The sequence below is a fragment of the Tupaia chinensis genome, unplaced genomic scaffold, assembly GCF_000334495.1.
Source record: "Tupaia chinensis unplaced genomic scaffold, TupChi_1.0 Scaffold000014_1, whole genome shotgun sequence".
Classification (NCBI taxonomy): Eukaryota; Metazoa; Chordata; class Mammalia; order Scandentia; family Tupaiidae; genus Tupaia; species Tupaia belangeri.
Window position 1 is genome coordinate 3669610 of NW_006159444.1, and position 18088 is coordinate 3687697.

Here is an 18088-nt window from a genome sequence, read left to right on the forward strand (position 1 = left end):
TTAGAATAAAATAATTGAGAATTCAAAACATGATTATACTGACTGCAGTTAGCATAGACTTAACTGTCAACTGGGTTCATGTTTTGGCTTTTTGAAAATTATTTAAGAAGTATTCTTTGTGAGTATGTCTTTAAACTAGTCTGAAATAGCTGAAACAAGATAGATACAGGTGATTATTGCTCCTTAAGAGATTTATTTATCTATCTATTCATTTATTATTACCAGTGGGTGTGTTTGCCCCAGAGAGTGTAACAATCACCTCCAATTGGAGCTTGGTCATGCCACAATTCTTTCTTCTCCATTTCTCGATCCTATTGCAACTTTGGGCACATACTTGGTGTTTTTATCTTTCTTTTCTGTTTATCTTTCTTAATTAGTGTATGCTCTAGTTCATATGCTCACTGGAGAGACAGAGAGGTAGAGTGATCTTGGGTGGACATATACACCCAGCATGTTTCTCAAACTGCAGGAGCCAGGATTCAAGCTTCTGTCAGCCATGTATGATCCATTAATCATGAAGCTATGGATTTGTTCCTATTTTTTCTATTAGCAGAATAGATTTTTTAATTGTTATCTACTAGTAGCAGCATGCTAGAGTACTTTTAAATTTGTCTATAACTTGCCAAATAGCTGATGTGTATATATACAATGGTGGCTACTTATTTGATGTTTGCAGACATGAAAAAATATAAAGTACAAAGCAGTGATCCTTACGCATGAATGCACTTAGAATTACCTGATGGTGACCTAAAAAATACACAACCGTGGACCTTCTTTAGACTAATTAAACCCAAATAACTGAACATAAAACTCTTAAATCTTAAGTACACTTTAAGTATTTTCTGTATTTAACTTTTTCTGAATTTTAATTGTTTCCCTTATGATCATTTACTTTTCCAGTGTGTCTAAAGTGAGCACAACTTGGAAGAAGATTCTAGAAGATGATAAAGGAGCATTCCAGTTGTATAGTAAAGCAGTGCAAAGAGTGACCGTAAGTTTTCACAGTTGTTTTCCTTTTTAAAGTACACTGCTACTACTCTTTGGAAATAAGAGATAAATAGGAAAGAAAATGGGTAATCTGGAAATGCTTTTTATATTTAAAAAGGGTTTCAGACTTTCACTGGCACCCATTAAGAAAAATCAAATTCAAAAATAGAGAAAAAATTCTACTTAAGTCATTTATTTATTGGATTCTCCCTAGAAATAAAATGTCCATAGTAAAAGGGAAAATTACCCAGTTCTCAGAGAATTGACCGTATAGTCGCTTGTGATTGCCTTGCATGTTTGAAAAGTATGTTATTTGCACTTAATTGTGAACAAATAATGCTGTAAAAAGAGTATTTTTTTACTTCCTAGAAAACCAGTAAATGGTTGACATATTAAGATTCTTTTTATTCCCTTAAAAAATTTGGTAGTGGGACTGGCAGATGACATAGTGGTTATGTCACTGGACTCTCACATGGCCAACCACATTTTGAGTTCCAGACCCTGTGTCTTCAACATCATGTCCTACGCGTATGCATGCCAAGATCCCCTAGTGGGAGGGGAGGGTCATTTTTCACTTTCCCTTTCATTGTTTCTGTCTCTCTCTTCATCTGGCAAGGGCATACACTGTAAGGTCAAAACCTCAAATAAATAAATATGTAAATAAAGTAAAGTATTTGGTAACTTGTAGGTGTTACTGAGAATCAATATTAATACATGATTAGAGGTTCAAGCCTTTGAATTAGACTTATTTCCACATTTGGTGCTGCTACTTACTAGTTGTGTAACTATGCAGGTATTTCTTAAATCCTCCAACTTAAGTTTTTTTCATTGATAGACAACTTTTAGTGGAAAACCTAACCTAAAAGGTTTCAAATCTGTTCTTAACACCAGGTGACTATTTAAACTGCTATCTCTTGGTGGTAGGAAGAATGACCTTTTGTTTTGGCAGGAGTATGTTGATATTGTTTAGTATAAATTGTGTATTAAATGCTATATAAAATACACAGTAATTTTGCCTCATTCCTGGTCCACAGTTTCTGTCAGTTAGTTAGACTTTGTGTCTGTGAATAGTTTTATGTAGTTGTGTGTAAGCATGTGCAGGTAAACTGGATGTGGGAATGAGTCCTTTCTTATAAATATAAACATAAAAGTGTCTGTTGAGAACATAGAAACTAAGGGGGCCGATAGGTGGTATAGTGCTTAAGGCACTAGACTCCCACATGGCCAATCACAGTTCAAGTCCCAGGCCTGATGACTTGAAAATCATGTTGAATGTGTGTGGGGCCATGCCCAGAATCCTGAGAAGAGAATGGAGAAGGGGTAATGGAGTGGTCGTTCCCCTTGGGGTTGGTTTCTCACTTTCCCTCTCACTATCTTTCTAGTAAGCTTATGTGCCCTATGGCAAAAACGTTTATAAAAGAAAAAATAGTGTGTGTGTGTATATATATATATATATATATATATATATACATACACACATATGTGTATATATGAAAAAATATTTTAAGTCCTATTATTTTTTTTTTATTAGGAAAAAAACATTAAATTTTCACCACACGCTACAACCAGAGAATATGTTGCATTGAGAACTGCATTGGCTTCTGTTCAGAAATGAGCCCAGGCTCCTCCAAAAAAAGATGGTCAGACTAAGTTATCCAATCCAGGTGATCAAAAAGTTTCTACTTACAGTCGACACAGTGAATTTTCTGAGGTAATTTTGTTTAATCAATAAATAAGAGATATATGGGGTATTGACTGTTAAAAGGGCCTAAAAGTGAGAAAAAGAAAACTTTCAAGGTTAAACTATAACTTTGTTCCATATACTATCTAAAATATTCCCTATCATATTAGGATACTTGATGTTAATGACTGTTTAAATTTAACTATAATAAATATAGAACTGTTAGGGAATTGATGGACATTATACTTTCTGTCTCCTTCATTTTACTCGAAAATAGAGAGATAGACATAAAATTTTAAAAATAAATAGCAATAACTGAGAAATAGAACTAAGGGAAAACACACACCAGCTTTCAAAAGTCAGAGGCCTATTCAAATTACTGGGCGATTGTTCTACTCAAATGTCAATAATTCTGCAAGCTAATTAAGAAAGCTGTGCATAATCTTATCTAAGAGTATATGGTTTGACCCCTTCAAATGTTGTGAATAAATATAAATTCTGTATAATATAATTCAGTTTGTCTTAAATGTTTGTGATGTAATGACTAATACAACATGTAAATTAAGGTACAACTAGTGCCAAAGTACACCTCACTCTTGGATACCAGGAAAAAACCTTTACAGAAAAGGTAACATTTAAGTTAGGAATTGTTGTTCATATAGCATTAGTCAGATAAAATAAAGCATATCAATAGGAGTTTGAAATAGCCGTAAGGCCAATAGACAATGATGCTCTCACCCACTGAATAGCAAGCTCCTTGTGGACACAGGTTGTCTAATGACTGACACGGTGCTTTATGGTGCTTTATGTATTGGGAAAGGCACAAAGGTGCATCTTTTGGCTTTACTAACCACATTGCCATTGGTCCTTACTAAAATTTGTTTACAAATTTTTTTCTTTATAGGTTGCAAAGACTTTGAAAAAGAACGAAAGTCTCAAAGCCTGTATTCGCTGTAAATCACCTGCAAAATTTGATAGCTACTTACAGCGAGCAACCTGCAAACGAGAAGGCTGTGGATTTGATTATTGTACAAGGTGTCTGTGTGATTATCATGCCTCCAAAGACTGTTCAAATGGCAAACTCCTAAAAGCTGGTTGTAAAATGGGTCCTCTGCCTGGTACTAAAAAAAGTAAAAAGAATTTACGAAGATTGTAATCTCTTGTTAAGTAATTATAGCTGATCCTGAAGGTTAGTTAGAAAATGTTGGTATTTTTTAAAAAAAAAAAGTATTTTGATTTCTAGTTTTATGTTACAATTAGGGTAGTATCTGGAGTTTTTTTCCAGCAAATCTTAAAGAAGACATACAACCTCTTAAAGTATTTTACAACTTAATACAGAAAGATTAAAATTCTCAGTACAAATTAGAAAATTGAAATATTTTATGAAAAAGAGGAAAACTAGTTAGGTAATTATTTGTGATTCAGAAAGTAAAATAAAATTCATTAAATTTTATAGTAAAAGAAAGCCATGTAATTTTACCTGGAAAATCTTAAACATGAATTTGGCTTACCATATATTAGCATTTCAGGCATTTTATTTGCCTTACTAAATTAATACCAATTGAACTATCAAGTCCTGAAGTTTGTTGACTTTAAATGTTTTGTTGCCTTTCTTGAGTCTTTTTTTCAGTGTGCATATTTTTCTACAAAAGTTCTTTGTGAAATCTTGCTTGTTTTCCTTCTGAAGTCTGTTTTAATATTTTGTATATATTTTTGTAAATATAAATATTTCTATATTTTTATGTGTCTTTTGAATATACATATAAAATAAATTTTGTTCTATTATAAATAAACTTATAAGCTTACTTAGTTGTTATATATGTTGTTAACTTTTTATTTTTATAACAATCTAAACCTGGAAAAGTTTAAACTAGGAACTATAGTAGACTACATTTGCATTTTGCACAGGCATTGAATGGATCTTTGTTTCTATTCTGGGTAGTTTTTAAAATTTCCCAGGCTTCATTCTCATTCCATTTTATCTACTCCAAATAGTTTGATTCAGTAGTTAAGGAATTGAATCGTGAAATAAAAAGATCTGAAGATGATTCAATACAGGAAGATTATAAACACCTGGAGAAATACTAATTACGATCATTCATTGCTAAATACCAGGAAAGTTTAAAGTGTGTATGATAAAATACTATTCTTGATTAATCAAGCCTTTGCATTAGTGATAAGCCCAGGCAGGAGCATTCGTCTCTCTTTCTCCGGGGGAAGGTATTTGTCAATTATGAAAACTCTACAGAAAGGCCCCCATTTTGTTGTACTGTGGTCTTTGAAAAATGGAGAAAAACTGAGACTTCCTGCCAATTGCTAAGTCTGGGTTTTCTTGAAAGCCAACTGTTGGCTTTAGTCAAGCGTTTAGGCAACGTTGGTCCCTGCAGACATCCTGAGTTGCAACCAAGACATCAGCTAGACTCCCAATTTTTGACCTCTAAAAAACTATGAGATAACATATATTTGTTATTTTAGCCTCTAAGTTTTAGGGTAGTGTGTCATGAAATACTGGGTTGTCGGAAAAGTCACGACATATTTTTACGTAAAAAAATAACTTACGTCTTCCGATAACCCAATATATAACTTTAAAAAGTAGACCCACCCTTTTGGAAGAATTAGGAAAGGGAAAGATGAACAGAAGTCTTTCCTCAGACCCTTCAAGTGGCTACCTGATAAATACTGAGATGAGTTCCTCCCTGGGACTCTGAGATATGTGATTGCTTGGCTTGGAGTTGATACTGGCTTAGGCACAGGATGCTAAACCACATTGTAGCTGTGTAGAGTTCTCTAAAGAATGAATTTACCTTCTCAGACTAAAATAGGCTGGGAACTCACCAAGAACAGGTTAGAATAAATACCTTGTTTGGATTTTCATGGATTCAGAGAGATATATAGTATTTTTTAAATTATTATATTGTAGAAAATCACTACTAGCTTAAAGCTTACTGAAACTCCTCTTTGTATTCTAGAACCCAAAGACAGCCTACCTGTTTTATGCATTAAATATAAGCAAAATAAATGTTGAATAATTCTTTAGATGGTTCTTGTGACAAGAATACATAGGAACCAGCAGTTAGCGTAATGGCTATGTTGCTGGCCTCCCACGTAGTCGACCGCGGTTCGCGTCCCAGACCCGGTGGCTTAAAACTCACACCGGGCTCGTGTGTGTGCGTGCGTGCCCAAGATCCCGAGAGGAGAATGGAGGAGAAGGGATTGCGGCGTGACCATCCCCTCTGGGGGGGGGATTTCTCGCTTTCTGTCTTTCTGTCTCTGTCTGGTGAGCGCATGCGCCCTATAGCGAAAATCTCTCCAAAAGAAAAAAAAGAATACATGACTACATTCAGAAGGGCCCTTAGGCTGACCCAGGCTGGGAGCAGGTCTGACTCTAGAATAACATTCTTGGCTCTTCCAGTCAAGCTGGTGAGCAGTCTGTATTCTCATGGTCATTTCATTCCTGATCATTCTAATACAGTATAGGACCAACTAGTATTTCTCGTTAGTTGGAGTGCCCATTTAATGGCAGTTGTGGCTTCATCAAGTCCCTTATTCTAATAAAGTTCAGATATGACAGTCCTGTAGCAGTTCTATTGTCACTTATTGTTGGTATTATATTTTAGAGTGTCCAACTCTCGATTTGTTCATGCACATTGGTCTTTTGTTGATGTTCTGTTTCAGCCTCACATTCCACTGAAGCAATATATTAACATTAGCAATGAAGCAGACCTGCCATATCCAGCATTAACACTGGAGCATTGTCTGGCACCCAAAAATAAGCATTCCCATGTCCTCTGACAGGGAAGATTATAACACTCAGCTCATACAACTTGAGGACTTGCATATGAAAATGATTGTTCCTCTGCTGATCACTTCCTAAACACATAATTCTACATAATTGTTTAGCATTATTTACTTTTCCCCAAATTTCACGTTGACAACGTAAGTACAATACCACAAGATGGAGCTCTTGTAACACCATATTTTGAATTTGTTCCTTTGTGAAAAGTTTAGTAAAAATGAACAAAACAATATTACTGCTTTTCTATTCAGTTTGTGTTGTCAGATTATAAAATGACCATACATAATGTTAAACTAAAAGTTAAGTAGATAGAAGCAATTTAGTTTTTAGTCTCAAGTGTGAAAGATAAGAGTTTCACTTTTCGACATTATTGACCCAATGTTTATATTCGCTGTCTAAACGGGGGCCAGTGGTGGGACAATGGTGCAACTGTACCTTTATGGGAAAGGTCCTGGTTTCACATTCCAAGACCTCCCTGGGCACAGTGGACACATGCAAGACTGGGCTAGCTGAGACCAGGGGTGAATCATGTGAGAACTCTTTTTGGGGTGTCCCTCTTCTTTCTCTCTCTTCTGGAGATAATAAGTTATAGAAGTGGAGATCTACATGGTCCATACAGTAGAAACATGGTATATGTGAATATTGAAGATTTCATAGGAAGAAAAGCAAAATCTCATTTTTACATTAACCACTGAGTGAAATAATGATATTTTGGGAATACTGAGTTAAATATAATACCTATAAAGATAGATGAATCTTTATACTTTTTTAGTGCAGCAATTAGAAAATTTTATATTTCACATTACTCAATTGTGTTTCTATTAGGTAGTGTTGGTTGGTGTAAGAGGACACAACCAGTTAGTGCCAGGGGGAGTCTTTTCTGGCACCATAACTGAAATATAACACAGGACAGTATCCTAATACCAAGATCATTCATACTTTTGAAAAATAAGTCATTCTGGATGAGATGAGAGAGCAATTCCTAGAAAAAAATAAAAGAAGAAATTCCATCAAAACAGAATTTAATACTTTCCTTCAGAACCCCCAGCACTCGTGGTTTTGCAGTGACTCATTCCTTAGTTGGCATGGGCCCCCATTGTCACTCCCAAACTGACCAGTAACTATGACTACCAATGCAGGTCAGGTCCTTGTCTCCCTATCACCTAGGACATACTTAATAAATACATCTGGAATAAATGGATGAAAACATTTGGGTAGATTCAGGTTGACCTCTAGTCTGGGAGCCAATAGCATGCCATTGAACTTGGACTTGGCCTCCACATCAGTGGTACAATCTGCTAGACACTTTTCAAAACCCTTTCTACTCACTTTTCTCAGGAGTAAATTTTCTCCTTTATCTTGACCTTTGATGTACATACAGAATGTATCATTTTAAGTTTGCAAAATATTTTGCTAATTCTTTCTCTGATATTTAAGGCTTATTTATATATTTTATATACACGTATACATCCTTTTGCATATTGGAGAGAGATGGAATGAAGAGAGGAGTTGAGTCCAGCAGCATTTTGTCATTTATTTTCAAAAGGCTTGGGGACCAGCAGTTAGCATAATGGCTATGTCGCTGTACTCCCATGTAGTCGACCGCAGTTCGTGTCCCAGACCCAGTGGCTTAAAACTCATGCCGGGCACATGTGCGTGTGTGCCCAAGATCCCAAGAGGAGAATGGAGGAGAAGGGATTGCAGCGTGGCCATCTCTCCTGGGGGGGTGATTTCTCGTTTTCTGTCTCTCTGTCTCTCTCTGTCTGGCGAACGCATGCGCCCTATAGGAAAAACCTCTCCAGAAAAAGAAAAAAAGAGAAAAAAAAAAGAAAAAAGGCTTGGACTTTATAGTCATGTGAGAACAAAAGAATAGGCAAAGTAAGGGAAAAACTGAGGAAAAGAAAGAGGAAGGACACTGCATTTCTTTGTGCTAAGAACTGATGGTTTAACATCCTTTACATCTTGTTAGTGTATTTTTTTTCTATGTTGCCAATATGCGTCAAATAATTCTACCTCCAAATAGAAGAGGTTATGTAACCATACATTAAGTAAACCTAAACTATTTGTCCAAAGCAGTAGTGCCCTCAAATGGAAGGAGTAATACTTTACCATCAGATATCTCTAGTTTGGAATCTTGACCCTAACCCTTACTATTTAACCTTGGTCAAGTTAATAATGTCTATGAGCTTCAGTTTTCATATTCATAAAAAGAAGCTAATACCACCCTTTGATGTTATTAACAAAATGATTAAAATAGAAATTAGAGGTAAAATGTGAGTGGAATTTCTGACAAAAGTAGCTATTATAAATTTGTTTAATCATGGTTAAAATGTTAAGGCTTACAAATATATCTATATGTTTATAATAGCTAAAATAAAGTCCATTTCTAAATCATTCTGTTATTTTGACAAGATGAGAATAATTTCATGTTAAAATTTTTATCTATGTTATTCACTTCATCTCTCAATAGATGAACAGGGAAAGTAAACTTCTTGCCAGAAAATTGTTAAAGCATAGAATGAATGGACCTTCAAATGCCTAAAAAGCAGTTATTCATTTATTTCTTTATTGAAAGACACTTACGGAGTACATTTCTATGTATTGTGAAGAGTGCTGGATGATGTTAAATTCAGAGCCTTTCTTAAGGTGGGCTCCAGGAGAGAATAGAACTTTAATAACCTAAGTTTTTATTTATTTACTCACTTCAGATTTTTGCCATAGGCCATGTGTGCTCACTGGACAGAGAGAGAGAGAGAGACAGTGAGAGGGAAAGTGAAACATCAGCCCCCTGGGGGGATGGCCATGCTGCAATCTCATCTTCATTCTCCTCCTGGGATTTTGGACACATACACACACACGCCTGGCATGATTTTCAAGCTGCCGGATCTGGGACTCAAATCAGTGGCTGGCCATGCAGGAGTCCAGCGCCCTTAGCCACCATGCCACCTGCTGGTCTCTAAAATATTTATTATGTGTAATAAATTAATATTTCTCCTAAGTATCTTGAATGATATTCAGTTATGAACCTTCTAATCACTCAATTTTCTAGGTTCGGTGTCTCAAGTGAGAGTTTCAGTTTTGAAAACTTGGGAGGTGAGGAGAAAGAAAAAAAGAAATTCTAAGCCAACTGTAACAGGTTAGAAGCAAAATAAATGCAACACAAGCAAAATATTATGGTGATAGAATAGAAGGAAAATGACTTCTTTTGTTTTGTTTTGTTTTTTCCTTTTTTTGGAGAGGTTTTTGCTGTAGGATGTGTGCGCTCACCAGACAGAGAGACAGAAAGCGAGAAATCACCCCCCAGTGGGGATGGCCACTCCGCAATCCCTTCTCCTCCATTCTCCTCTCAGGATCTTGGGCACACACACACGCCTGGCGTGAGTTTAAGCCTCCGGGTCCAGGACTTGAACCGCGGTCACATACATGGGAGTACAGTGACATAGCCATTATGCTAACTGCTGGTCCCGAAGGAAAATGACTTCTAACAAGAGGATCAGGACAAGATAACTATTGAAAAGGAACTTAGTTTTTTGTTTGTTTGTTTGTTTGTTTGTTTTTGCCACAGGGCTCATGAACTTACCAGAGAGAGAGACAGAGAAAAAGAGCACACATCCCCTAGTGGGGCATGGTCATGCTGCAATCCCCTCTCCTTTATTTCTCTATCCTGTAAGGACTTGGGGCACACATGCACCCAGCACTAGGGCCAGGATTTGAACCAGGATCAGCCATGTGGGAATCTAGCTTCCTTAACCACTAGGCTACAGGGCCAGCCTGCAAATCTTGCATGATGAAAAGAATGACCTGCTTTCTTTCTTCTTTCCCCTTTTTTTAACCAGTATTTTACAGATATTATTATTTCTTTGTTGAAATGTGCAAAATAGTGTACTTTGCTCTGTGTCTGGTTTAGAGATCAGTCAAAGAGCTTGTGCGATTTCTGGAGAAGTGCTAAGTGCTATAAAAGAGAGAGAGTGACCAATCACTGTATGAGACTGCTGATATCCTCAGAAGTCTCTTCGCTGCTGTGAAGAGAAGAGATTCCCATTATTAACTTTCTCACGCAATTGGAAAATACAATATCTATTTAACTCTAAGAGTTAGGAAAAGTCCACTGAAAGCTCTTTTAAAGACTTAAGAATAGCGGGACCAGTGTTTGGTGTAAAGGCTATGTCATTGGACTCCTGTGTAGTCAACTGCAGTTCAAGTCCCGGACCCAGAGGCTTAAACTCACGCTGGGTGCGTGTGCCTTAGTTACCAAGATCCAGCGAGGAGAATGGAGGAGAAAGGATTGCAGCGTGGCCATCCCTTCTGGGTGGGGGGTGGTTTTTCGCTTTCCGTCTCTCTGTCTCTTTCTGTCTTTTTGGAGCACACATGCGCCCTACAGCAAAAGTCTCTTAAAAAAAAAAAAAAAAAGACTTAAAAACAGCATGGCAGAAGAGGAACCTCAGAATCAATACTAGAGACAATGACAACTCGAGGAAGCAAGCACACTGGTGACCTGACTTCTGAACATATCTTAATAGTTTATTTTTAAGAACTAGTACTAATTTTTTAAAAAAACTGAAATTTTATTTTATTTTTATTATATTTTTGGAGAGGTTTTTTGAGAGGAGAATAAAGAAAGATTGCGCTTTCTGTCTCTATGTCTCTCCAGTGTGTGCATGTGCCCTGTAGCAAACATCTCTCTCTTAAAAAAAAAAAAAATAAGTGTCTCACTAGGTATTCTTGTATTCTGGTTATCCTTTTTCCTAAAAGATTTTCCTGCCATTTTCATGAGCTTGTAAGCTTTTGGAGCGCTCAGTAAATCAGTAAACTTGCTCTTTTCTCCTCCTATTGCCCCTTATGTTCCTTTTATTTTCCTTCTTTGGATTTCCACCAGAGGGCAGAATAAGTCTAGCTAATACTCAGTTTGGACCTACTCCCTTCCAGACACGAAATAAAACTTTTTTGGACTTGTTTAAAATGGTTCTAATTTTGTAATCCAAGGTGTTGTGGTTTAGAGTAGGATTTCTGAAGCCAGTCTATCTGAGTTTAGATCATAGTTCAGCTATTTAGCAGCTCTGTGGCCTTGGGAATTCTTAGTTTTCTCTCCAAGGAAGTGTTCTCATCTTTGTAAAATAGGAATAACAACCCACCTTTGGGGTTGCTGCTAGGATTAAGTGGGCTTGGGCACATATGCAAAGCGCTTGGAACCACATCTGGAATATAGCAAGTATTATATGATGGGGAACTGCTATAAAGTTGATAAAAATGGCAATTCTGCATACCTGGGAATCACCTGCCAGCATCGAAGAGGTAAAAGCTACTTAAATAAAACTAGTAACTTCTATTTTTGGTGGCCAGGGGAGTTCCAGGGCCTATTTATATGCATTATTTCCACCAAACAGACACACATGGGATAACTATGTCCATTTGTTCATTGATCATCTCAATTGCTAGAATAGCACCTGGTACATTGTAGATGTTAACAAATTTGTTTTAAATAAGATCATTTTAATTAACCCATGTGTACAAATAAAAAATGGAGGCCCAGAGAGTTGGTAAAACTTGCCTATTATCATAGGAGTTAGTAGAGCTGTTATACCTTAACCCAGATCTATCCGATTCTAAAACCAATCTTCTCTCTATGGGATTTTCTTACCTTGAAGAAAGGTTGAGGGCGTTGAAGAACACAAACTTGTAACTGAACTGCCAAACTGAGTTTTTAATACTGTTAGGCAGGAGGACATAAGGCATCCTTTTTTAAAAAACTTTTTATTTTAAGAGAATTTTGCTATAAGGCACATGTGCTCACTGGAGAAACAGAGAGAGACAGAAAGCAAGAAATCACCCACCAGGGGGAAGGCATTTCTTTTAGTAATGCTTTAGGGGGTTGGTTCTACATTACTATTTAGATGGTGATTAACAAAAATTTCACTTAAGGAATTACTTAATTACTCTCAAGCAAGTAACAAATATTCCTAACTCATAGTTCCTTAGGGCATTTTGCAACCTATTTTCCATAACCAAATGGAATAGGCAAAATATAAAGAAAGAAACTAAAAATCTGCTTGCGTTCAGATTCACATTTTCAGAGGGCACCATGGCTGGTTGACAGTTCATGCTCAGCATGTTTTTGTTGAATGTCCATGTAGCATGTGGCAAGGAGTGGAAATGGGAATGACTGATGAAGAATTCTATTCCCTTGGTATGCACAAAAAGGTCTGCTAGCATAGAAACGTGTTAGAAATGCAGACTCTCATACCAGACCTGCTGGATCAGAATCAACAGTGTAACAAGATCCTCTGGTGATTTATATGCACATTAAGGTTTGAGCAGTGCAGCTCTAGTCAATATGGTTAATTGCGAAAAACAAATGATTGATTCTTACTAATGAATCAATCAAATCTCATGAAGCATGTTTCGAAGTGCAAGGAACTGGAAGAAAATTTATGCTAGGCACCATAAAAACTCCAAAATGTTTTCCGAGGAGGAGGACAGGGGAACTCTGAAAGTATGTTTAAAAAATGGAAACTACAAACTTACAAATTTCTTCTATTCAGGGACTTACAGTCATCACACCCATTTGTAGCAGGTTTCTCCAATTTTCCAGAATGATTTCTTGTATGGATTACTTGTGTGAAAGGTTTGATTTCCCTTTATTTATGGGTTTATGTAGTCAGATATCATTTTATCATTGGTGCTATCTTACACTGTATGTGTGAATCATCAGTATGTGTCTCTTAAATCCAAGGTAGAGGTAGCTCAGCGAAAATTTATGGAACTATCATTCTGTGTGATAGATGTCTTAGATTAGGTTATAAAATTTTCTGCCTATGAAAAGGCAAAGATATTTGCCATATATATATATATATATATATATACACACACACACACATGAACATTTTCAGTTACATGTAAATATATTGTAAAAGGATTTTTTCCTAGTACACTTTATATGTTATGTACGTATTATGCATATGATACACGTATATACTATATATATATCACTTTAGTGACATTTTATATGTATGTGTTTTATATTAACTATTTAATATGAATAATTTTTAAGAGATTTTTGCTATAGGGCATGTGTGATCACTGGAAAAACAGAGAGAGACAGAGAGACAAAATGTGTGAAATCTCCCCCCGGGGGGATGGCCATGCCTCAATACCTTCTCCTCCATTCTCCTCTTGGGATCTTGGGCACGCATGCACATGCGCCCGGCATGAGTTTAAGCCACCGGGTCCAGGACTTGAACCGTGGTCAACTCCATGGTAGTCTAGCTATGGAACCATTATGTCATCTGTTGGCCCCAAATATGAATAGTTTTTTATAAAATTTGTAATGTCTTCTAATGTCTTTTCAAAAATTTGCAGTCTCCATAATATAATAACTTTTTATACTAAACATAGATGAGTATCTTTGTAAATTCTCTTTAAAAAAAAAATTGTAGCACTGAGTATTAGTACTGGAATATCTTGGTTGCTTTTTTTTAGTGCTCAGCCTTATCTGTATAGTCTAGTCCTAATAAAATTACTAGTAAACTAGGAATAATATTAATAAAACAAGTTCCATCTATGAGTTACAAATTTTTTCACTAAATTATTCATACAAACTTTTATCTGCAAAATTGAACTTTTTAAAAAATTTGAACCTAAAGGCTGTGCTTAGATAGTACCTTGTGCCCTCTGACTTGATATTACTTCATTTGCAGTCTAGAATTTTTTTTTTTTGAGAGGTTTTTGCTATAGGGTGCGTGCGCTCTCTTGAAAGACAGAGAGAGACAGAGAGACAGAAAGCGAGAAATCACCCCCCAGGGGGGATGGCCATGCTGCAATCCCTCCTCCTTGATTCTCCTCTCGGGATCTTGGACACGCATGCATATGCGCCCAGTGTGAGTTTTAAGTCACCAGGTCCAGGACTCGAACTGTGGTCTACTACATGGGAGTCCAGCGACATAGCCATTATGCTAACTGCTGGTCCCTAGAATGTTTTGATTAGATGATCTCTGAAATGATCTTTGATTTGGTTTAAAACGAAATGGTAGGGTTTCTTTCCTTTTAAATATCTATGAATGGCACAGAACCATAGATTTTATATTCCTGTTTTGTCCTTCAAAATCTAATGTAATAAATCCTCAGTATTAGTTAACTCATTGTGCATCTGAGGACTCTTTTTCTTCTACAAAAAGAAATAGAAACAAAATGGCAACATCAGTAGCTCTAGTGAATTTGCCTGAAAAATCCTGTGCTTTAAATCTGTGTTGTGTATTTACTTTTTATTTATTTATTTATTTTTTGAAGAGGTTTTTGCTACAGGGTGCGTGCGCTCACCAAACAGACAGAGAGAGACAGAGAGACAGAAAGTGAGAAATCACCCCCTAGGGAGGATGGCCACACCGCAATCCTTTCTCCTCCATTTTCCTCTCGGGATCTTGGGCACTCACGCACACGCGCCCGGCGTGAGTTTAAGCCACTGGGTCCGGGACTCAAACCGCAATCGACTACGTGGGAGTCCGGCGACATAGCCATTACGCTAACTGCTGGTCCCTGTTGTGTATTTACTTTAATGAAGCAGGGAGTTTATTCTTACTCTGCTGAAAGTAGTTTTATGTTTGTGAAGATGGCTATGCTCACTCTTTTTCTCCCCTTTCTTCTCACATAGATGGTGAGTACATAGAAACTAGTTCAACAAGCCCGTTAGTGATCTTTACAGTGATTATTGCAACTATTTGGAAATGAACTCAAATTGAAGAATACCTTCAATAACAATAGTTGAGAGTATCATCAATGGAAAATTCCCTTTGCCTTTATAAACACCATTGGGAAAAAAAAAAAAACACACACACATTTTTCTTACCATTCTCGGCAAAAAATGAGCTTTTAGTTTCTCTGTGCTTCTCCTTATCTCTTTGTTTTCTATATGAGGGCACATCAAAATGTTCATGGAGAAAAGAATCAAAGTATGAGTTTATTGTAGTGCAAAAAATTTTGAAATTTATGCACAGTTTTTCATAATCTGCATTTTTCATTAACTTTTTGAAACCTCTTTGTATTATGAATCTCTGTTTTTATCTTTACAATTTTCTTCCTTCCTTTTATGTCTTTGCATTCCTACCACTGTTGTGGTTGTATTTTTTTATTATTATTTTTTTTATACATTCAATCGCTGTACATCATTTAGCTTGTAAGAAAAATTTATGCACAGTTTTTCATAATCTGCATTTTTCATTAACTTTTTGAAACCTCTTTGTATTATGAATCTCTGTTTTTATCTTTACAATTTTCTTCCTTCCTTTTATGTCTTTGCATTCCTACCACTGTTGTGGTTGTATTTTTTTATTATTATTTTTTTTATACATTCAATCGCTGTACATCATTTAGCTTGTAAGAAAAATTTACCCAACATGAAAAGCACCTCAGACCAGTTCAGCTGAGAATACTATACACATTATCATCAACAGGCAATAAACCATTTCTGTGTCCCACAAATGTCATATCTCTCTATTTTTATCTTTTTTTTTTTTTTTTTTTAATAGTTGACTGCGGTTCGAGTCTCAGAACCGGTGGCTTAAAACTCATGTTGGTCACGTGTGCATGCGTGCTCAAGATCCAAGAAAAGAGTGGAGAAGAAGGGATTGCGGTGTGGCCATCGCCCCCGGGGCGAGATTTCTTATTTTCCGTCTCTCTGATGAGTGCACGCACCCTATAGCAAAAAAATTCTCTAAAAAAAAATAATGAAGACCTAGTTATCCCTTTCTAAGTACTGATCCTAAAGACTTTTTTTTTTTTTTTGAGAGGTTTTTTTTTTTTTTTTTTTTTTTTTTTGTTTAGTGAAATAAATGAGCAATTTTTAGGATTTGTTTTTGTTTTTAGTCATGTGTGGTTAGGGCCATACATTTTCTTCTTAATGCTATAGTAACTACAGGCCAAAAAGGTTTTTTTTCTGTTTTGTTTTGTTTTGTTTTTGAGAGAGAGATTTTTTTCTATAGGGTGCACGTGCTTGCCAGAGAGAAAGCCGTATCTGCTGGCATGGCCATGCAATCCCTTATCCTCAGTTCTCCTCCTGGGAGTTTGGGCACACACGTGCATGTACCCAGTGTAAGTTTCAAGCTTCCAGGTTTGGGACTTGAACTGTGGTCAGCCATGTGAGAGTCCAGAACCTTAACCACTATGCCACCTGGTGTCCAAAAGCTTTAATATGTATTATTTTTACTATAATTTAATTCTGAATGTCTTATTATTTCTATTACTTTTTTAAAAAAATTTTGCAATAGGACACATGTGCTCACCAGAGAGAGAGACAGAGAGGGAAAGTAAGAAAGCAGCCTCCTGGGGGAAGGCCAGGCTGCAATCCTCTTCTCCCTTCTCCTTTCAAAATTTTGGGCACACATGCACACATTTTTGGCCTGATTTTCAAGGTCTAGGGGTCTAGGGCTAGAATCATGAAGTTGGCCACATGGATTCCAGCCACCTTAGCCACCATGCCACCAGCTGGCTTACTATTGCTATTTTTTAGACCCTCAAATTATTTATAAATAAATACTTATACATTTTAAAATGAATAGAATTTGAGATCTTCTTATCCTTGATTTTTAGCTTTATTTTACTATATATAATACACTGAGAAGATGGTGCATATAATATTGATTTTTCTAAAACAATTTAAGGACTAGTGTGTACTCTGATTTTATTCATGTTTCATGTGTGCTTTTAATGATTATATATTCTCATCTTGTCGGACATAGACTTCTATCTATGCTTGCTAATTGTATTATTCAAATCTAAATTTTTACTCATTTTTGGCTATTAGATCTATCAATTTTCATTGAAGTATTTTAAAATCACTTGTCTAATCCTAAGCTTATTTTTTCTTATAATATTGCCAATATTTCATTCACATGTCTCAGCTTAAATCTTTTTGTATGTGCAGTCTCAGGATTTTTGTGTCTTTCTTGAGAATTTTTAAAATCATATTTAGTGACCCCATACTTACTAATGCATATTTTCTATTAAATACTATTCTATCCGATAATAGTTTAGATTATATAGATGTTATGGCTGAATTGTATTTCTCCCTGCCCCAATTCATATGTTAAAGTCACAACCTCTAGAACCTCAGAATCTGATTGTATTTGGAGATAACATTTTTAAAGAAGGGCTTACATTAAAATGCAGCCATTAATGTGGGGATACTAATCCTAGATGACTGGTTCCCTTTTTTTTCTTTTTTTCTTTTCTTTTCTTTTTATTTGACCAGAGAGAGACAGATTGAGAAAGAGAGAGAGCAAAAGCAAGCCACCTGGTCTGGGACTTGAATGGTGGTTGGCCATGTGTGTGTCCAGCACCCTTACCCACCACACCACCTCCTGGTCCCAATGACTGGTTCCCTTATAAGAAAAAGAGAGGACAATGGGTATGGGAGGGCAGAAGGATGGCCACATAAAGAGGCAATGAGAAGGAGACCATCTGCAAGAAGAGAAACCAAACCTACTGATACCTTATCCTGGACTTCCAGCCTCCAGAACTGTGAGAAAATAAGTTTCTGTTGTTTAAGTCACCTAGTCTGTGGTATTTTATTTTGGCAGCTCTTACAACCAATACACCAAATTTCTTTTAATTAATATTTGCTTAAAATATCTAAT

At 36.2% G+C, this 18088-nt stretch overlaps 1 protein-coding gene across 1 annotated transcript in view; it reads left to right on the forward strand.

Annotated features, from left to right (window-relative positions):
* Nucleotides 1–4418, forward strand: part of FBXO5 (F-box protein 5) — a 16438-nt gene extending 12020 nt beyond the window's left edge. Inside the window, 3 exon segments of the mRNA XM_006139996.3 lie at nucleotides 901–991; nucleotides 2519–2698; nucleotides 3573–4418. Of these exon segments, the coding sequence (XP_006140058.3) occupies nucleotides 901–991; nucleotides 2519–2698; nucleotides 3573–3824 (523 nt within the window). The 3' untranslated portion in view covers nucleotides 3825–4418.
* Nucleotides 4419–18088: the final 13670 nt, after the last annotated feature.